This window comes from Protopterus annectens, chromosome 7.part1 (assembly GCF_019279795.1).
Source record: "Protopterus annectens isolate FY-2018-M chromosome 7.part1, PAN1.0, whole genome shotgun sequence".
In the NCBI taxonomy this organism is placed as follows: domain Eukaryota; kingdom Metazoa; phylum Chordata; order Ceratodontiformes; family Protopteridae; genus Protopterus; species Protopterus annectens.
In genome coordinates this window covers 300,992,780-301,013,473 of record NC_056740.1, presented here as the reverse complement: position 1 = coordinate 301,013,473, position 20,694 = coordinate 300,992,780, and the positions used below count along the sequence as shown (strand labels likewise).

General features: G+C 37.5%; 1 protein-coding gene across 4 annotated transcripts in view; it reads right to left on the bottom strand.

The window, feature by feature from the left end:
- Positions 1 to 20,694, bottom strand: part of LOC122807740 (laminin subunit beta-1-like) — a 2,263,691-nt gene that overhangs the window by 304,559 nt on the left and 1,938,438 nt on the right. For all 4 annotated transcript variants that reach the window (XM_044078727.1, XM_044078725.1, XM_044078726.1 and 1 more), the window contains one exon: positions 10,814 to 10,990. In XM_044078727.1, coding sequence (XP_043934662.1) covers positions 10,814 to 10,990 — 177 coding nt within the window. The remainder of the gene's footprint in view (positions 1 to 10,813; positions 10,991 to 20,694) is intronic.

The following is a 20,694-nucleotide window of genomic DNA, read 5'->3' as shown; positions in this document are numbered from 1 at the left end:
ATAAAGACTAAAATAAGGGGGAACAAAAAATAGGAACAGATTTTAAACATTGCTGTCATAAAATTAGAATGTTGCTAGAATAAAAGGAGTTGCTTTAGCATTCATTTTCTAAAGGAAATAAAGTCTGAAACTCAAATGCATATTGTTATTTATTGAGTTCAACCCCCAATGACTTGCCAGGAAGCCACAGACCAAAAAAATGAGATAATAATCTGGACGTTTTTTGAAATTCTTAGATTTTGGGTGGAAAATGCTTACTCCAATATCATTTACATATACTACATACAGTTTCAAAAATTAGGTGGAGGAGCAATTCTACATAAAAAATATATAAAAAAATAATAATATAGTAATAATAATAACTAAAACAAAACATGTTTACAGATAGCCAGTTCTCTAAGCACAATAATGCCCTCCAGGATGTGTGTGTTATTGTGTAAATAACGGCCTTCCAGGGGTGTAGGCATTGGGCCTCAGAACACCCCCATGAGGATAATGTTATTCATACAGTAACAGACACCCTAATGGGCATTATTGTTCCTTAACAGGTGTATGTGGGTTTGCAGCTCTGACCCTATATTTGCCCTCATGCAAAAAACACTTTACATTTCCTTGCTTGTTCTGAGAATTAGCCTTGGAGCATATACTGTAATGTGTTGACATATTTTTGTCAACTTAAGTGTGTTGTCATAAATCATTTCCACATTTTCGTGGATCGATTATTAGTAGTAGATACATATATACACATGCAGGAGAAGCAAAACTCTTGATTACCGCAGTTTAAAGCTGAAATAACATAACTATTTTGGCATTTGGACTTTCTGAGTAGTAGAAAACACTGAATACCACAGAACTTGGCTCTTTATGCCAGAACACTCAATCAACATAATTTCTATTTATTCTTATATTTGCTATTTAACTGTTGAATGTTACGTATAGCTGCATTAAAACTTCATCACATAAGCATAGCAATGACTCACAATTAAACTTAAGAGCAACTGACATTTTTAGAATTTCATCTCTTGAAACTGGAATTTCATTTTAAATAACCATAAATTAGTACTCCTATTATTATCCACAGCAACACCCTGCTGTACTACTTCTGCCTTATACATACTGGGTCTGAGGTCTGATCATTCTTTTTTTACTCTAGGGTGTGAATGCTGCCCTTATGTCTACATGGATTGGCTTTCTGTAGGTGCATATATCAATTTTCTCTTACCTTGATGACTTGTTCATTGCAGTCACCTCACAGCCAGAGATTTACCAGTTTGATTCTTGTCTGGAGTGCCTTCTATACTGAGTCTGTGTTTGTGTGGGCTTTCTATGGGTGCTCAGGTTTCTTTCCACATTCCAAAGACAAGCAGTTGGTAGACTGGACACTCTAAATTGTTTGTCTGTGTGATATAGAATAATAACAGTGGCAGGGCTAACCATCTAGTGGTATAAAAATTGGATCTAGATAAACTCCCATCTATTTACAAACCTATCATATCTGCGGGTTCCTATTATATAATCGAAGATGCAATCCTTCAAATGCGTCTTGATCGAACTTGAAAGCACGAAACAGCAAAATAGCGAAACGGCATATAAGCTATTTATTTCCCTGGGAAAGAAATTGCTTGGCCTCCTCCGTTACTTTGCTGTTTTCGTCACTGCAGTGCGGTCTTGGATTTGCGAAGCTCCCCATTTTATGTAATGTTTTGAAATTTTTATTTTTTATTTATTTGTTTATTTTTTGTAGAACAATGATTTTTTTTCCCCTGGGAAAAAAAAATCACTGTTCTGAGTGTTCGGGATTGTAAGCTTTTGCTTACATGGGGTCGATAAATCAGTGTTTGCTTTTTTAAGCGTTCGCTGATTTAATATAGACCCAAAACTGCTGGGTGCTGTCTGTAGTTGTACAAAGTTGCTGAGGTCTGGAACTCTTTACCTGTATTTATCAGGTCATTACCTCCCACCATACAAAACCACTGTGAAAGACCTCCTGGCTAAAATCTGGCTCTGTTGTTGCTCAAAACCTGTATAAACTATATGCTTAAATGTGAACAAGTACCATTCCATTCCTTATACCTCCTTAATATTCCTTCTTCACTTACTTCCTTACTTCTGTCAAAGTGTCTTCCCTGACTTTCTGTCTAAATATGCAATAATCCTGTTTTTTCCTCACTTCATATTGCAATTCCTCTTTGTATTAGACTAACCTACTTTTAATTTGTTGGCAAACTGTCTAAAATTTCTATAAATTTTAAATGATTGTCATATAACTTGTATTGATTCTTATACAATGTTTTAAATTATCTCTAATCTGTTGCAATTATTTAAAATGCACATTTTTCTTTTATTTTGAGGATTGTAAAATTATTGTTCTTAAAATGTTTTATAATAATATGGAACTTTTCTCCCTGGGCCTCACTGAAAATGGGCTTCTACCAGTCAGACTTTTCAGGTAATCAAATGTAAATAAATAAATAAGTAAACAGATGATGGTCACTTTTGATGTGACACCCCAAACCCATTTGCAAAGAGAGGAAAAAAATGGAGTTATAGATGAATGGATGGATGGATGGATGGATGATGGACTTTTTATTGCAGCAAGACTCTAACCAGGTGTCAAATCACACCTAAGTAACAACAGGAGTTTTCAAGAATTCCTAACTGATTCAAACCTCTGTGGATTGCGGTGCAAATCATGCTGCACAGAGAAGATTATATGAAAACATTCCAGTGCAGGACGTTTCTTTCAAAGAAGGAAACAACTGAAATAAACAGCTACTTTCTGTCAGTCATTAATTGCAGGAATCTTGAAGCCTGTCAGAGTACTTGGTGTGGGAGTACAAGCAGGGGTGTAGCTAGGATTTTCAAATTTGTACTGACAGCTCTCAAACTGCTACCCCCCTCCCCAGCCAAGCTACGGCCATTCTCGTAATTCACGGTTCGCTCTTTTAGTGTCGATGAAGAGGCATTCGCTGTAATGCCTCTTCAGTAATATAATATAAATTCACTCAAACTCGGTTCCTTGAATTGAAAATTAACCTGAAATGTCAGTTCTTTGAAAAATGCAGCATGGTAGTTGGGGTAGAGACTTTATGCTTTTGTTTTCTGTAACTAAGGTACACGTTTTTGAGTTTGAGTAAATTACTAACCACCTGCTACCACTAACTAGGATGTTTCATTCACACACACACCCCTACCTACCTCTTAGTGCAAGAAATATGGACAAAGCCTAAAATAAACAGGGACAGATATTAAATAATGTTCTCGTGAACTTAGAAAGTTGCTAGAATAACAGGATTTGTGCTAGTATGAATTTTTCCAAAGGACATGAAGTCTGAAGCTCAAATGTCTGTCATTATTTAGCAACTTCAACCTTCAATGATTTTCTAGAAAATCACAAAATTTATGAGGAACTGACAAAAAATATGGGGCAAAAATCTGGACATTCTGCAAAATGTGGACAGTTGAGAGGTATGCTACCTACCACACACACACACATACACACACACACAACACCTCTCAACATCTTACAGCAACAAACTCATAAATAAAACTAAGGCAAAGGCCCAAAAATAAGGAAATTTTTTTTAAATATTGCTCTTATAAACTTAGAAAGATAATAGAATAGTAGTAGGTCTTGCATAAGTACGAATTTTCTGAAAGGTATGAAATCTGAAACTGAAATGTCTGCATTATTTTCTAACTTCAGTCTTTAACAATTTGCCACTAATTTGCCAGAAAACTGCAATTTTATGAAAAACGGACCAAAAATGTGATGCAAAAATATAAAATTGCCAGACAATACAGCTGGGAACCTGTCAAAGGAGGGACACCATTTTAATATGAGCACAGTTAACTTAGAGCAGCTGACAAAATTAGAGAATCTACATGCATTTCTGAAATAAAAGTAATGTATAACTCTGATCATTACAGTTATTTATAAAAGTAAAGTAAACCCTCTATGTTTTCTTCCAAAATTGCTATTTTGTGGAGGGATCATTAGGGGAAGAGTAACATTTTGAGCCAAAATCAGGGACAGTTGAGGTTTGGCTATGCCTAATTCTATAAAGCAATTTATTTGCATGTACCTCTCAACCTGTTAATGCAATAAATCTGGACAAGGCCAAATATATTGAGGGAACATATAAACAGTACTAAAATTGCTATTGTATAAACTGGGACAGTTGATAGAACAGGTCTTATTTTAGCATGCATTTTTCTGAAGGTTATAAAGTCTGAAACTAGTGTCATTTAGTGACTTAATTCCTAAATCATTTGCCAGAAAACCACAAACTGAGGAACAAACCAAAAATAAGAAGCAAAAAATCTATTCATTCTTTGAAAATCTGGACAGTTGGGAGGTATAGTTCAGCTGGGGCTGTCTAAGTTTGCCTCCCTTCCCCCTCACAAAACCATGGTCGAATGGAGCCTCCCCCTGCAGCCATTCCAATGATCCATTAATTTGCTATTTCACTCCATTTACCATAAACACTAATGTGCATACTGATTTACTTCTATGATGATTTGAACTTCATTTGAAAGTTTTATTTTGCATTTTACAGCACAAACACTAAGACATCTGCTAAACAAACTTGGCATTAAAACTTCTCTGCCCTTGAAACTCACATTCATTGAAACATTAAAACCCACATTCAAAGAAAAATACATTTTACCCGTGGCAGATAAAAATTAATTCTCGGCTGCTGCTTTTAAATCATAGGCCCCTTGCATATGAAACATACATGTGCTCTTTGATACACCTTCCTATTGCTTTGAACATTTTTCCAGTAAACAATGAAACAAAACTGCCCAATTCAGAACATTTCCATCATAAAAGTCTAGTCAAACTTCTACAGTCCACCATTATCAATAAATAATATGCACAATCTCTGAAGTAGTAAAAAAAGTCATCTAAATAATTCCACGTTAAATAAATCTAACTAATGAAGAGGTTGTTGCTAGCAATCACCTTTATATTTCATGACTTCACTGAAAAATAAAGTGTCTGATGCCCCTGAGGAATAAATTGCCTAAATTACATTAATAATAAGCTAGTAATATTGCAATAGGAAATGGATGGCAAACTGATAACAGGCTCATAGTTAGTGTCTTAACTTTCAGTACAGCAGCATTCACCCCTTATGGGAGTAGAACCAACAACCTTCTGCATTAAAAGCAAGTACACAACATTTTGTGCTACTAGCAATGTGAGCTGACTTAGCATAATCAGCACTAAACTTCTCTTCCCCTGCAGCTCTCAGCTCCTTGTAAAATCTACACAATACTCAACTACATCTCAACTTCAGCACAAGAAGTCTGGAAAAAGCCAAATTTATTGGGGTGGGTCAAAAGGGCAAAAACAGGAACACATTAAACATTGCTTGTATAATCTTGAAAGCTGCTAGAATAAAATGCTGTGTTACCATCATACATTTTACTGCCAAGGTCACTGTGCAAAATAGTCAGAACAACATACCACTATGCCAAATCACCTGCTTTGTGAAAGAGAGGAAGACTGAAACTTAAATGGCTATCATTTAATGAATTCAGTTCTCACCATAGCTGTCAACCTCTTAGCACAAAACACCTGGACAACCCAGTAATGAGGGAATACAGCCCTCAAACATATTCAGTGAATTCAGTTCTTGCCATAGCTGTCAACCTTAGCACAAAAAACCTGGACAAAGCCAATAACAGGGTATTACATTCCCAAAAATAAGGACAAATTTCAAATAGTCATAAACTTAAAAAAATTGCTATAAAAAGGTTGGGTTACTATATATTTATTGCTAGAATAAAAAGTTGTTTTACTATGTCACAAACACAGGAATAAGATGCAGACTCCACACAGAAGGCACCCCAGCCAAGAATCAAACCAGAAAACCTATAGCTGTGAGGCAACAATACTGCCACTGCACCATCAAATATGTAAGGAAGTAAACATTCAGAAACCTGAAGTCTGAAATTTAAATGCCTGTCAATTTGTTAATCAGGACAGTCTGACTTGGAACAAAAAAAAAACAATTCTCAGCAGAGGCCCAGGAAAAATAATGCAGCCATGTCTTTGTAACATGGGAGGACACAAAAGCAAACCCACACAAACACAGGGAGAAGATACAGACCCCCACAAAGAAGGCACCCCAGCCAAGAACCAAACCCAAGAACCTACAGCTGTGAGGCATCAATGCTACGTTGCTACCACTGCACCATCAAATTTCAAGCATTGCAATATTTAAACACCACAGATATGAGGAATAGATCAGATCAAATATGAGGCAAAAATCTGCAATTTTTTTACAAATGGTGGTGGGTAGGGAATTCAGGTCTTTAACACCTGCATACAAGGTACAGGGTTCAAGCCTGAGGTATTCCCTACCACACCACCAGTACATCCCATCTGGGGCATTTACACACACACACACACACACACACACACACACACACACACACACACACACTTCATATTACTCACCAACCCTCGGTTGCAAGACCCTTTTCGACACACTTACTTCATATTACTCACCAACCCTCGGTTGCAAGACCCTTCTACATAATGTCCTTGAAGTGAGACCAACATACTCCCGCTCGACCAACATAACGTGTACATCCTCCCGCTCGACCAACATAATGCTTGAATCCTCCTGCTCGAAATGCATTTGAACTGGCGGACGGAAATACATGCGCGGTGAGCTCCATTCCGACTGGCTGCCCTGATGAGCTGACGTCATCGTGCAGTAAAGCGCGAAAACACAAACAAGTGAAAATTTAAAAAGCTACCCCCCTTCTAAATAAATTGTACTGAATTCAGTACAGTGCGTATGCCTCCCGACGTCCCTGAGTACAAGGAAGAAACTGATTTTGTGATCTAGATCATACCTCTGCATTAAGGAAAAAAAATGCATACACTTTGTGACAAGCCTTGGGGGATTGCACTTCAAAAATGTTTTTTATACCTTCATTTTCTTTTCTAAAATCTCATGACATTAGGTAGCTTGTAATACAAAAACCTGCACATCTCTTACTTTAACTGTTTAAAAGTGCATTTTAATCATCTATGGCTTTCATTGCTCCAGCTGCAACCGTTTTTAAAAGTGCATACTAATCTGCTATATTAGCACTGGAGAAATCCCTGTTTGCAGCTGAATAGCTGCACGTCGTACACACCCCATTACTTAACACAGGTCAGCATCAGTAACAGTAAATCATCTGATGACTGAACCACATAGATTTGGCTGGCTGCTTGCTCTCTTTTAAAAATCAGGGGGGGAGCCATTTGTCCTACATGGTCTGTGACGTGTTATGCGCCTCTGCTTCACACATATGCAAGTATAAAGGCTGTTGAGACAGCAGAAAAATAAATAAAAAATTCATAACATGTGAACAGAGAAGAAAGATTTTTAAATAAGGAAATGATGAGATATACTTACCATTGTGTCTTTAATGTTGATGGTGTGACAGATGATATTTGTAACAGTTATTTGATGTTTTTATTACTATGGCAAACCCACTAAGTATTTGTATCTAGTTTTCATGAGATAACTTATTCGAGGATATAAGTTATTTGGTGCTACATACTATATGTGTGGAGTATATGTGTGGCAGAACTGGGAATTAAACCCAATACTATAGTATAAAGGTCACAGGCTTACACATATTCTGTGATTAGCATATATGTAATATAACCCCTCCAGTTTCTACATTCTTTAAAAGGTTTTGTGTACATCAGTCTTACATGAAACCTGAAAACAGTTAATGTGCCCACTTAGCTCTCCTGATTAATAATGTCAAATGAATGCATGCATACGTGTACACACACACACGCTCTATATTACATAATTCATAAATTAATACTAAGTCTTTCATTTGCTCTGAGGTATAGTTATAGATATTCAGTCAGCTGTACTCATATCACAAAGTATAGTATTTTTGAATATTTTAATACACTGTTTTTTTCAGTCAGCTATACTCAAATCATAAAATGTAGTATTTTGAATATTTTAATACACTGTTTTTTCAGTCAGCTATACTCAAATCATAAAGTGTAGTATTTGAATATTTTAATACACTGTATTTTTGTTATGTTTAACAATAGAACAGATAAGGTTGGGAGTGTGGCCTAATGGTTAAGGTGTTTGCCTTACAAACGCAAGGTACAGGGTTTGAATCTCACAGGGGATAATTGGCTAGGCTTAAAAGTGCTTGCGAGGGCAGTTAACCTAGTACTAATCTATGAGCCTATGAACTTCCCATTAATGCATATACCATACTTGCCTCATGATCAACAAATAAACTAGTGCCACCAGACAAAACTATTGTTAATTTAATATGTTTTAATCCAGATTAGTAGATGGTCTTTTGGTCAACTCATAATGTGTGCCACATTTACTGATGTTATATGCTGCTAAGGATGTATTTGCAGATCTCTCTGTTGCTCTTTTTGTTAACATTATACCTGGAAGTAAAGATGAGTGCCTCAAGTCTCATTACAAGCTTTAGCTAGTATGGGTTGGGGTAGAGGACAGGGTGTGACAGGTCATTCAGATAGTCACGTAAGGTATTATGTACTTTGAGTGATGGCAGATCAAATAGCCAGGTGAGGTGTTATGTAGTTTGGGTGACGGCAGATCTAATATCCAGGTAAGGTATTATGTACTTTGGATGATGGCAGATCAAATATCCAGTGATGGCAGATCAAATATCCAGCTAAGGTGTTATGTACTTTGGGTGATGGCATATCAAATATCCAGATGAGATATTATGTACTTTGGGCGATGGCAGATCAAATATCAAGGTGAGGTGTTAAGTACTTTGGGTGATGGCAGATCAAATATCCAGATGAGGTATTATGTACTTTGGGTGATGACATCCAGGTGAGGTGTTATATACTTTGGGTGATGGCAGATCAAATATCCATGTGAGGTGTTATGTACTTTGGGTGATGGCAGATCAAATAGCCAGGTGAGGTGTTATGTACTTTGGGTGAGGACAAATCAAATATCCAGGTGAGGTGTTATGTACTTTGGGTGAGGACAGATCAAATATCCAGGTAAGATATTACTTACTTTGGGTGATGGCAGATCAAATATCCAGGTGAGGTGTCATGTACTTTGGGTGATGGCAGATCAAATATCCAGGTGAAATATTATGCACTTTGGGTGATGGCAGATCAAATATCCAGGTGAGGTGTTATGTCCTTTGGAAGAATGTAGAGCATAGGTTATGGTGGGGCATTCAGCTAACTGTCAGACCTGCAATGGGCCATGGGTGCAGTAGAAAGTATACTAAGGAATGCTAATGCCATTTCAGATTCACAAACTCGAGAAGTTGATGAAAAACTGGGAAGGGTCACAAAATCATACAAAACTATACATTGCCATAATTTCAGCTTACTCCTAATAATAACCAGATGACATTAAACAGGAGAGAAGGCCTTTATATATTGGTGCCTCAGATTAGTGGGCAGTGGGGAGGACAGTAAAATGAGGGAGTCATTCAACCCCAGACCATAGCTCTCAATCTCTTAGCACAAAAATCTGGACAAAGCCGGAAATCATGGGGGGGGGGGACAAAGACCCAAAACTAGGGACAAATTTTAAATATCACTCTTAAAGTCTTAGAAAGTTGCTAGAATAAAAGGACTTGTGTTACCATGTATTTTCTGAAAGATATGAAGTCTGAAACTCAAATACCTGTCATTTATTTAGTGAATTCAAAACTTCACTTATTTGCCACAAAAATCCAGAAAACCACAAATTTTATGAGGAACAGGCCAAAAATATGAGGCAAAAATCTGGAAATTCTGCAAAAATCTGAACAGTTGAGAAGTATGCCCCAGACTTACATCAGCAGCTGTCTGAAACGTATATCATCCCAGAATATGTATATGAAGGGACCTAATATGGAGGCTTGGCATGTATGTTCTATCCTGATGGATCTCTCTTTTTCTGGAGATTAGATTAAGAAAGATACTCTGCAGGAATGAAAGGATACAGAGCTTTCTATGAATGGGTATTTGAATTTCATGTATTCTCAGACCATCTTAGTATGAATATGAACTTTATTTTATCTATACCTTGACTATCTTTGTATGAAAGGGTACTTGGATTTCACATACATGCAATCTTTGTAAGAATGAGTACTTGATGTATACCCTGAATATTTGGGTCTAGTTCACGTTGTCGTAAGCCGACAATATTGAATACGATATTGTCGGCACGACAATGTCGAAAGTTCAGAACATCGTGCAGGTAAATGGAAATCTCCGTAAGGGGGAGTTTTCCGTATACCTCAATGAAGTGCGGTCTCAGAGTTGGTATATTTAAGTAGGGGGGTATGGGGGGTGCAGGGGGGCTTGCCCCCTGTCTACTCTAGTTTTTATTGATTTATTTTTTTTTACGTTATTCGATATTTTACTACTTTGATCAATAAAGTTCAACCTTTATTTATTTGATGTAGTAAAATTTCGATAACGTGATATAGATGTGAATATCTTTATATAAAAAGGTTCTTGGATGTATACCCTGACCATCCTTGTATGAATGGGTCCTTGTATTTCATGTGTACCCTGACCATCCTTGTATGAATGAGTCCTTGTGTTTCATGTGTACCCTAACCATCCTTGTATGAATGGCTGCTTGCATTCCATGGGTACCCTAACCATTCTTGTATGAATGGGTACTTGCATTCCATGTATACCCTAATCATCATTGTACATAAATCTCTTAGGCAGACAAACTTCATTTAATAAGACCTCTGCAGACCCTGGCACAAAGACTATTTTTAGTTAGTACTGAACTTGAATCTCCACGGAACATACCGTCTGCAAATCCTTAGCCATCATTGATGCATTGTCTGACTTTTCCTTGGCCTCTTCTGCCATCACTCTGTTTTGCTCTGTTTTGTTCTTCAGCTCTTGCACATCTTTTGCCAGTTTTGTTAATCGGTTCATAATATCCTTCTGTTTTTTCTCAGTGTTTCCAATTTTGTCATTGATCTGAAAATAACAATAAAAATAAATTTTATATTTTTGCATACAGGAAACAAAACACTTTACTGAACAAAGCATATGCCTCTGAGTTGCACATAAATGCAGTTATTCTAGAAGATGCTCTGAAACTTGAGTGAGCTATGAAAAGAACTCACGGTAGGTGATAGAAGGGTTAGGTGGCCTATGTTCGGCTACTGAAAAATAAAAAACCCGAACGGAAAAATATCTAATGGAAGACAGCAAAACAGACAATTACTGAATAACAACATCATCGAAAATAAATGCATCGAATGGCCTTAATTGGCCAACAACCAGGAAGTAATGCGATGCACAAGGTAAGTGAAGGGAAACCTTTTAAATTTGACCTATTTCCCACTGTAGTGCTATCTTGGAGTTGGTCTATATAGTTGGGGGCCTGTGGGGGGGGGGGCACAGTCCCGCAACTTGATTGGTTGTGTTTGCAAAGCTGGCAGAATATGGCCGTTCAATGACTTTTTTTTCCCATGATGTCGTTGTTCTGTAATTGCCAGTTTTGCTGTCTCCCGTTTGATATTTCGCTGTTCAGGTTTTTTATTTTTCAGTAGTCAAACACAGACCTAGGTTAGGACATCCTAAATCAGAATCTGGAAAATATATATCTATTAGCAAACTCTGTGATTAACATCATTACATACTCCTTCATTATGAAGACCCAAAAATTATTAGATCTACCTGAGTGCAGGACAAGATACTAACTGTACCTGACCTACCAAAGACAAGCTTAAAGCTTACCACCTCCTGTACATCTCAGTAATATAGTTCTGCCTCCACACTACTCTCCTGTAAATAAACTACCTCTAACCCTTCCCCTTAAGATGGTGTGACCTTGGAGGTAGTATATTTAGAGACTGGGTGTGTGTGGGCAGAGATCCCACATCAGGAGGTGTAAATACCTTCAAGTTAAAAAATAATTTAAACTTTATGCAGTGGTTAGGTGGGACAGTGGGAACCTGTGATTGCTGAATCAGGCATCAGTAAATGCTGGTTCACTATAACAAAGCAGTCCCACATTATTTTATACAGAGGTATGGTCCCTGCATATCTCATAACTCTTATTACTCAAGATTTTGAGATTTACCCAAAAATAGTAGCGTTGGAGGAGACAAAATCAGGGGTAATTTTAAATATTACTCTAATTCACTTAAAAAGTTACTAGAATAACATGTTTAGCATCAGCACACACATTCTGAGCAGTATGAGGTATGAAACTTTGATATCTGGTATGACTGACTTGTCTGTAATCTTCAGTAATCTACCAGAAAATGAGGGACAGATCAAAAAATATGAGGCAAAATCAATGACATTCTACAAGCTCAGGGACAGTTTAGAGCTATAGTTCCCTGCACGTCTCAACTTCTTTGTTTAAGGTGGGGTCAAAATCAGGGCAATTTTTCAATTTTACTATAACTCTTCTAAAAAGTTAACAGAACAACAATTTTGCATTAACATGCATTTTCTGTACAATAAAAAGTAGGATATGCTAATATGTGGTATCACTCACTTGTCTATAATCCTCGGCGATTTACCAGAAAATCAGGGAAAGGTCAATAATAGAAGGCAAAATCAGGGACAGCTTAGAGGTATGGGTACATGTAATGTACAACATTCATGTCTTTGCAGCAGCAGCATACATGTCGGTGGCTATTTTTAACTATTTTTGTGATCACAGCTAATTGCCAGAAATAGTCCTCTGTTTGGGGTTAGAGGAATCCAAACTCTCAACTGCCTCTGGTTACAAGGAATATTCCTTATTCTGAATGTATAAAATTCCATGCGCCATACTTTTTACTTTTATTTTAGCTTTTTGTTGACCAGGTAAGCCCACCGAACACAACTGTCTTTTTTCAGGGACAACCTAGGGAGCACTGTCTGATTAAATGATTTGGTCAGAGTCATACAGTAGCCAAATGAAGGTGCAAGGTACTGAACCCTGTACCCTTGGTGCAGGAAGCAGCTCATTATCAGCTCACATCTTTACTCCTCTGGGATAACTCTCTGACCTGTTGTCTGTAGCACTTTCATTGCTGTGATTTTTTTTTTTTAACAGTAACAGTGGTAAATAATACTGAATCATATTAAACATTGTTTTGATGAGGTTATAGGTATGAAGAAACTTTTATTAACCATGCCGTGAGCCTCCTATTTAAAGTTGTTAGCATTCCATAGCTCATAGGTTCATAGGTACTTACTAGGCTGTTGATCCATGAGAATGATGCCTAGCCATACATTCCCATGAAGTTTTTAGCCATTATATTTTAAGAATGAACAACCTAGGGATGAGCAAAACATTTACATGTTCCTCATATTCCATTTGTTCAGATTATGTTTGAATAGCTTTATGTGGAGAAGAAAACAATTCCAAAGAAGTGATATTATCACTGATATCTGTCCCTTCAACATGTTCTATTTATGTTGCAAAAGAGATTTATATTTACTGAATGGTGTTTTATGCCCACATAGGAATTGAGAATGTGTAGTAGGTCTGACAGGATAGGGTCCTGCACGCAAGGCAGAGATTACACCTCTGAAGCCTAATGACACTGAGGGAAAGGAAAAGGCCTTGAGCCAGTCCGAACAGTCTTTGTCATTTATGTCCTTGATTTTCTTAGTAAGAAAGTCTTGCAGACATTCAAGTTGTTTCAAATGTTTGGAGAGGTACATACTGAAGACAGCATTATATGAAATGACCTTTAATAACAAGCTATGCAATGAAAAAAGGTGCTTTCTTATAATAGTGGATACCTTGGGATCAAAAGAAAATTCATTGTCTACATAGTTTCCCAGGTCCCCAACTACCTGATTAATTTTCAGGGGGGGGGGGTGTTTTCAATGTAATAGTTACAAGGGATATTTTGCTTACTGAAGTATACTCTTATACATTCCTGGCATGCAGTTTTAGTCCATGGTTTTGATATAAGCCACTAGTTTGGGAAAGGCCTTCCTGGAGAAACTTGGCATCAAATTTAAGAGTCATACACAAACGTGGTCAATTATAAACTCTTAACAGTAGCTTTGATCTTCGAGAAGTAAATGCTAAACAGGGGTGGCCCAAGAACAGAATCCTGGAGTATGCCACTAGAGGCAGATCTTTTGGAGGAGGTAGCGCAGACCACCCTAATTTTCTCGGTTCTATTTGTGAGCTGCTTTGCTATCCGGTGGGTTACATAGGTATTAACATTTAGCTGGGATAGTTTATCTATGACACCAAAGTGAGGAATGTTGTTGAATGCCTTTGCTTGGTCTAGATATGCAGTGTTTATTAATTTTCCCTCATTCATTGTTTTACGTTCTTTCTCAAAGAAGTCAACCAGGTAAACTGGACAGGATCTGCTTTTAACAAATCTGAATAGACTTAGGTCAATAGTTTTTAGGTTATGTATGTCCTTATTTATTAATTCCATTAAGATCCTTTCCATACCTTACAAATGAGACTGGTCAGACAGGGGGGTCTGTATTTTCTCCAAGTCTGTTGATGCCAAATCTTTGTGCAACAGGATGACAGTTGCTGTCCTCCAAAGCCTGGTTGGAGGCTGATACTGAATAATCTCTACTGGGGGTGTGACAGGTCCTAGTAAGCAGTTCAGTATGTTATCCAGCTCCATAGAAGCAGTGTTTTTGGCCCTGGATAATAGCCTGGAGGACTTGTTCATGGGAGAGTTGGAAGGTGTAGATATGAGTATGAGATCTGAGAAGGTAGGAGGAGGGGTGAAGTTAGAACTAAATGTATCAGCTAGTAGACTGGCTATGTTCTCAGGGTCTAAGTCTGGGAATAACATTTACTATCAGCTCTGCACTGTGCTGGACATTGTTTCTAAGGTTAAAATTAAAGAAGGCTTTGTGGTTGCACTTTGCCTGGGTGGCGATACTTAACCTCATATCTGTTTTTAGTTGATTTTATCATAGTCTGGGGTTCCCTGTTAAGTTTAGTAAGAAGCACCCTAGGGGCTTATTTTTGAATTTGGCATTCATAGGATCATAGGAAGCTGCTAGGCTATTGGCCCTTATAAGCCTACCCATGAGTTTAGCCCATGTTTAGACAAGTCAGCATCCAATGCCCCTATCCAGCAGGGACACAGGTGAAATTCCTGGGGTGTATTTTGTGTTTCCCATTCAGTTATCCAGGTTGCACTTAAAAAGGGATAATGAGGTACTCTGCTTGACGTGGAGAGGGAGTCAATTCCACAGATGGGGGAGTCTCTGGGACACAAATCTGTCCTACCAACAAGCCCTATTTAAACAAAATATATATAATAATGCCCCCTAATGACACTGGCCGTTATGTGGAAAAAACCAATGCAATACCAGGTAGCAACAATCAAAATGATTTCAATTTTACTTGTTAATTTATGTTATATGTTTTTTGTTTTACATATTATATATATATACTATATATATTATATATATTTGTTATTTATATTTTTTTATACATATTTTTATTGTTTATGTATGCTTTTTTATTATTGTAACTGTTATAACTTTTTATACATATTTTTTATACACCTTTTTTATGCCTTTATATTTATGTATTGATAGACTTTTTATGTATTTAATTTGTGACTTTTTTTTATTATTTTAAGATTGAATTGAATTTTTTTTTACATCGATATTCATCATTTTGATTGTTTTTACACCCACTTTCATTCGACCATATGACATTGACATATACCTGCGATTTATATCGTATATACATTTTTATATTATATATAATATTAATTTTATTTACTTATAATATATATATTTTTATTTAATTTATTAATATACTTTGTGTATTATTATCAGTAAGATGATAGTGTTATTATATAGTAAGGTGAAAGTTATTATATATATGATGTCTATATTGATTTATTATTTTATATATATATTTTTGATTGTTACTCAAGCAACTACAATATAACTCTAACTCTCTGACTACTACCTGAAGGAGTTTTAAAAGCTGATTTTGAAGCTTTAATAAATTCTAAGCGGTAAGCATATCAGTGGCTGGTTTCACAAGCCCTATTGATGTCACAGACCAGGTTGAGGTTGTGCCTTTAAAATTTTCTGTGCTATAATGCTCAGGGACAGTGGCAAAATGTTAATCTCTAGCACTGCCCTTATAGTTTTGTAAGGTGCTCACTCTTACTCAAATTAGCATCTCACTGCTCTCACCATTTTATTTGGGGTTACTCTGGTTTAACCACATTGGATTTGTTATTGAATTCTTTACACACTCTTTAAATCATGCTTGAGTCCCTTCTTTTGATCTCTTAGGTTTGGATTGCCTACAGTATAGTTGGTTACACCTTATCTTAACAGATGTATACTTTTTCCTTCAAACTTGTAAATTAGAGCTCATTAAACTTACTGCATAATACGTTCAGATTAGCAGGCATTAGTAAGATGAGTGGGGAGGGGGGAAGCCCCTACACCACTTTACAAATGCCAGTTAACCCTAACTCTAACCCTTCATTTAACCCTAGCCTGCCCCTTACCTGAGAGAAGTCCTTTGGATAACACTATCACTACACAAGACAATCTCAGAAAGGGTCACCATTAACAAAAGAATCCCTATTTACCTCCCAAAACTATCCTCCTCCCTTCAACAAATGCAGAGTGTAACAGTTCAATTGACAATTCAGGAATTCATAGACTTTAAGAACCACAGCACACCTTTGACAAAAATGTCTTTCGATCCCCTCACAGGGATCTGTATCCATCTTTATCTATATCTATAGCTATATATCTATTGGTGTACTGATATAGACTGAAACACTCAAATCTCATCATTAATAAAGTTGACACAGGAAGATTGACTTTGGAAATGCCAACAGGTTATTATGCATGCACCAATCAATAAACATGGCATATGCAAAAATTTACAAAACAAAAGCAGATGAAAACATTGTTTTTTGTTGGGGTCAAGCCCTCCTGCACCACTCACACCCACTGCTAATCATATATACTAAATCTGAGATTGCACAATGTCAGGGAAAGTGCCTGTTTCTCCACCTCTAGACTTGTACAATCTCACACACCTGGAGGTCATCTGCTTTGGTCAACTTTTGTTGGCTAAACAGATGTTGACCATCTTAAATACACACACACATACACACACACACACACATATATATATATATATATATATATATATATATATATATGTGTGTGTGTGTGTGTGTATGTATGTATACATATATATATATGTGGGTTACCTTTAGTTTATTGAATGCCCAGTTCACCAACACTTACTTTGCCGACATATCACATTACCAACTGGAAAGCCGATGTTTCCCACATGGTAAGTAACCGTTTGGCCATCTACCTGAACTTCGCCCCTTAGGAGGAAACTGATGAGAAATAAGGTGAAATCCCAAACTGGAAAAACACCCTTATCAGCCTCAACAAAAATTTGAGATTCCCTCATCATATCCTCTAAAGCTAGCTATGAAAACAGAATTGCTGCAGATAGTAAAGACAACTACAAGGCCTTCTATAGTTATGTAAAGAATCTCCATGGCAATACCCAGATTTGGTAGGAGCTGTTGCACAATGGCACCTCCTATACCGCGCCAACAGATATTGCCAATATACTGGCTGACAAATTCAGCACCAACTTTACCCCTCTCTCCCCCACCAAAGGACCAATCACAATACCAGTAGATTGCCAGGCACTGAGTATTACTGCTGCACAGGTTAAAACAGCACTGTCCAAGGCCAATAATACAGCTTCTATGGGACCTGACAATATCCCTGGCTCTGCTCTACATGAACTACAGAGTGAACTGGCACCTCACCTGTGTGCTCTGTTCAATCACAGCCTTACCTCAGGCTTTGTCCCCACTGAATGGTACACTGCTGCAGTCATCCCTCTCCACAAAGGAAGAGTGATTACAGACCCTGGGAACTATCGCCCCATTAGCCTGACAAGTCTGCTATGCAAAGCTATGGAATGCATCATCATGGACTTAATAAACAAAAATATATACTGAACCTCCAAACTCTGGATCCCACGCAGTTTGGTTTTGTGAAGGGTAGATCATACCTGGTCGACTTCTTTGCGTCAGTCACCAGAGCTGTGGATGAAGGCAAGGTGGTTCATACATACTACCTTGATCTGGCCAAGGCCTTTGATACCTTTCCCCACTCAGGAATCATAGAAAGCTCACTAAGCTGGGCATCACCCCTATATCACTAGGTGGGTTTAAAACTGGCTCACAGATAGAACCCACAGTGTGAAAGTAGCTGACTCCAAGTCAGACTGTCAACCAGTCATGAGTGGAGTCCCACAGAATTTGGTCCTAGGTACTCTCCTGTTTGGTATCTACTTCTCTAAAGTTCAGGCCAACACGAAGGGACTCTGGCTGACAAAGTTCGCAGACGATTGCAAGTTGGGAGCCATAATTAACTCCCCAAGTGATGTTGCCATCCTACAGAAAGGCCTCACTGAGACCAATGACTGGTGTCAATACCATGACCTTAAGCTCAATGCCAAAAAATGTGTCGTCATCCCCTTTGGGAAAAACCCGGTTCCCATGAATTACCACATTGATGGTAGTCCACTGAACACAGAAAGCGTCATAAGAGATCTGGGAACACAGGTTGACAGCAACCTCTCTTTTGACCACCTCATTGCCACTGTGGTCAGAAAGTCCTTCTATGTGGCACATCTCATTACTAAGGGTTTTGCATTCAGGAAGAAAAAGGTCATTGTCTCCCTGTACTCTTCCCTCATTAGGCTAATCATTGAGTACAATGCCCCATTTGGCATGTACCTCACTAGACACCTACAACAACTGGAGAGGCCACAAAAATACCTCACAAAGAGGACCTTAGGCCTTAAACACTTGTCCTATATGGACAGACTCAAAAAACATCAACTATTCTTTGTCTCATATTCACCCCAGGGATCACTCCAATGGCTCTACTTGACAGAGGTACTGGGAACTAAGGTTGGGTGGCACGATGCCAGGGTAATCTTATGGGCTAGGCTTGTAATGGCTCCATGGCCATTAGCCTAGTACACATCTATGAATCTAAGAACCCACACGGTAGTGCGTTCTAGGAGTTGGTATATTTATTAAAAGGGGTGTGGGGGGCAAAGCCCCCCACATTGGTGGGTTTGTTTTATTGGAAGTTCCTGAAGTGGGGAAGGCCAAATGTTTACTTACCGTATGGGAAACGCCGGCTTTCCAGTTGTCGGTAATGTGACATGTCGGCAAAGTTAGTGTCGGTGAAGTGGGCGTTCGATAAACTAAAGGTAACCCATAGATATATATATATATATATATATATATATATATATATATATATATATATATATATATATATATATATATATATATATATATATATATATATATATATACACACATACATACACACACATATAGATAAAAGATACAGACATACACCATCAGCTTTTTTGTTGACTGTTTTTTTCGCCAGCCTATGACATGGCTGACTGTTTTTACTGATTTTCTGAATGTTAAGTATAAGATACATATGACTGTGGAGGTTTGGGATTTTTTTCCTTTTCTCCAATATTGTGCTACCTCAGAGTTGGTATATATAAATAGGGTGTGGAGTGTGTAGGGCTAATCCCCCTGCAAAAAAAAAAGTTTTTTTTTTCTTTTTTAATGAAAGTTCTATGTAATGTGTGTTTTGGGAAATGGGGTCAATATTTTGCTGTCCATCAACAGTGTATTTTGACAATTTCCAGTAGAATCATTTACACATATCTAAGTATTTAACTAACTTTTTGCATACACTTTTCAGTTGAGTTTCTAGCTTTTGGGGCTGTTTTGTAGTTTTACTTCTTTTGTTGACATTTTTTCCCCTTGGCAGACATGTACGTCTTGTGCTTTATACCAAATATTTCTTATTAAACTAGTAAAAAAATGTTAAAATAAGTTTGCTAACTCCTTGGTGCCACTCTAGAAGTCTAAAATTGTAGGCCCTCCTCTTGGTCTTTTTATAATTTAGTCATTGGGCTCCTTCCCACAATTTCAGACTGATTTCTAGATTACTGAAATACGCTTCCAAAACAAATAACCCCTAAGCCTCCAACATGCAGAAAAACATGTACAGCGAGATACAGTGAGATTCATAAAGCTCCTTTTCAAAGTCATATATAGAGAGAGAGGAAGAGAGAAGTCTGACTTTCACTGCACTCCTCTTAGACACAGATTCACTTAGATATATCCTCCTCTGACATAGTGTAAATTGCTTAAAGTTAGGGAAACATTAAAGGGGCAGTCCTCTCCACCGCCACTCTAATACACAACCCCCAGCTCACAGCTAGAGGGTTTGGTAACCACAGATGTCAGGGATTGTACTTTAGTGAAACTATACATTACTCATGAGCTTAACACCACTATGGGCATAGATATGATGGACTACAATACTCTGTCTATGTCCTGAAACACAGTGACAAGGAGATGATCATAATCAGTTTTTTTTCATTTGGGTAGGTCTTCCTTCTTAAATCCTCACAGGAAGGGCAGTCACATCACCCCAAAATAATTAGCTCACTTATAGTCTTCTAGAAAAATATCCTCAACTGACTCTCCCAAGTATTGAAATTCAGGCTCACTGTAGTCTGCTGCTATGCATATTAAACTGCAGCAGACTGACTGTACCATATTTTTGTTTAATGCAGTCACCCTACCAAGCACTTCCCATGAAACAGACAA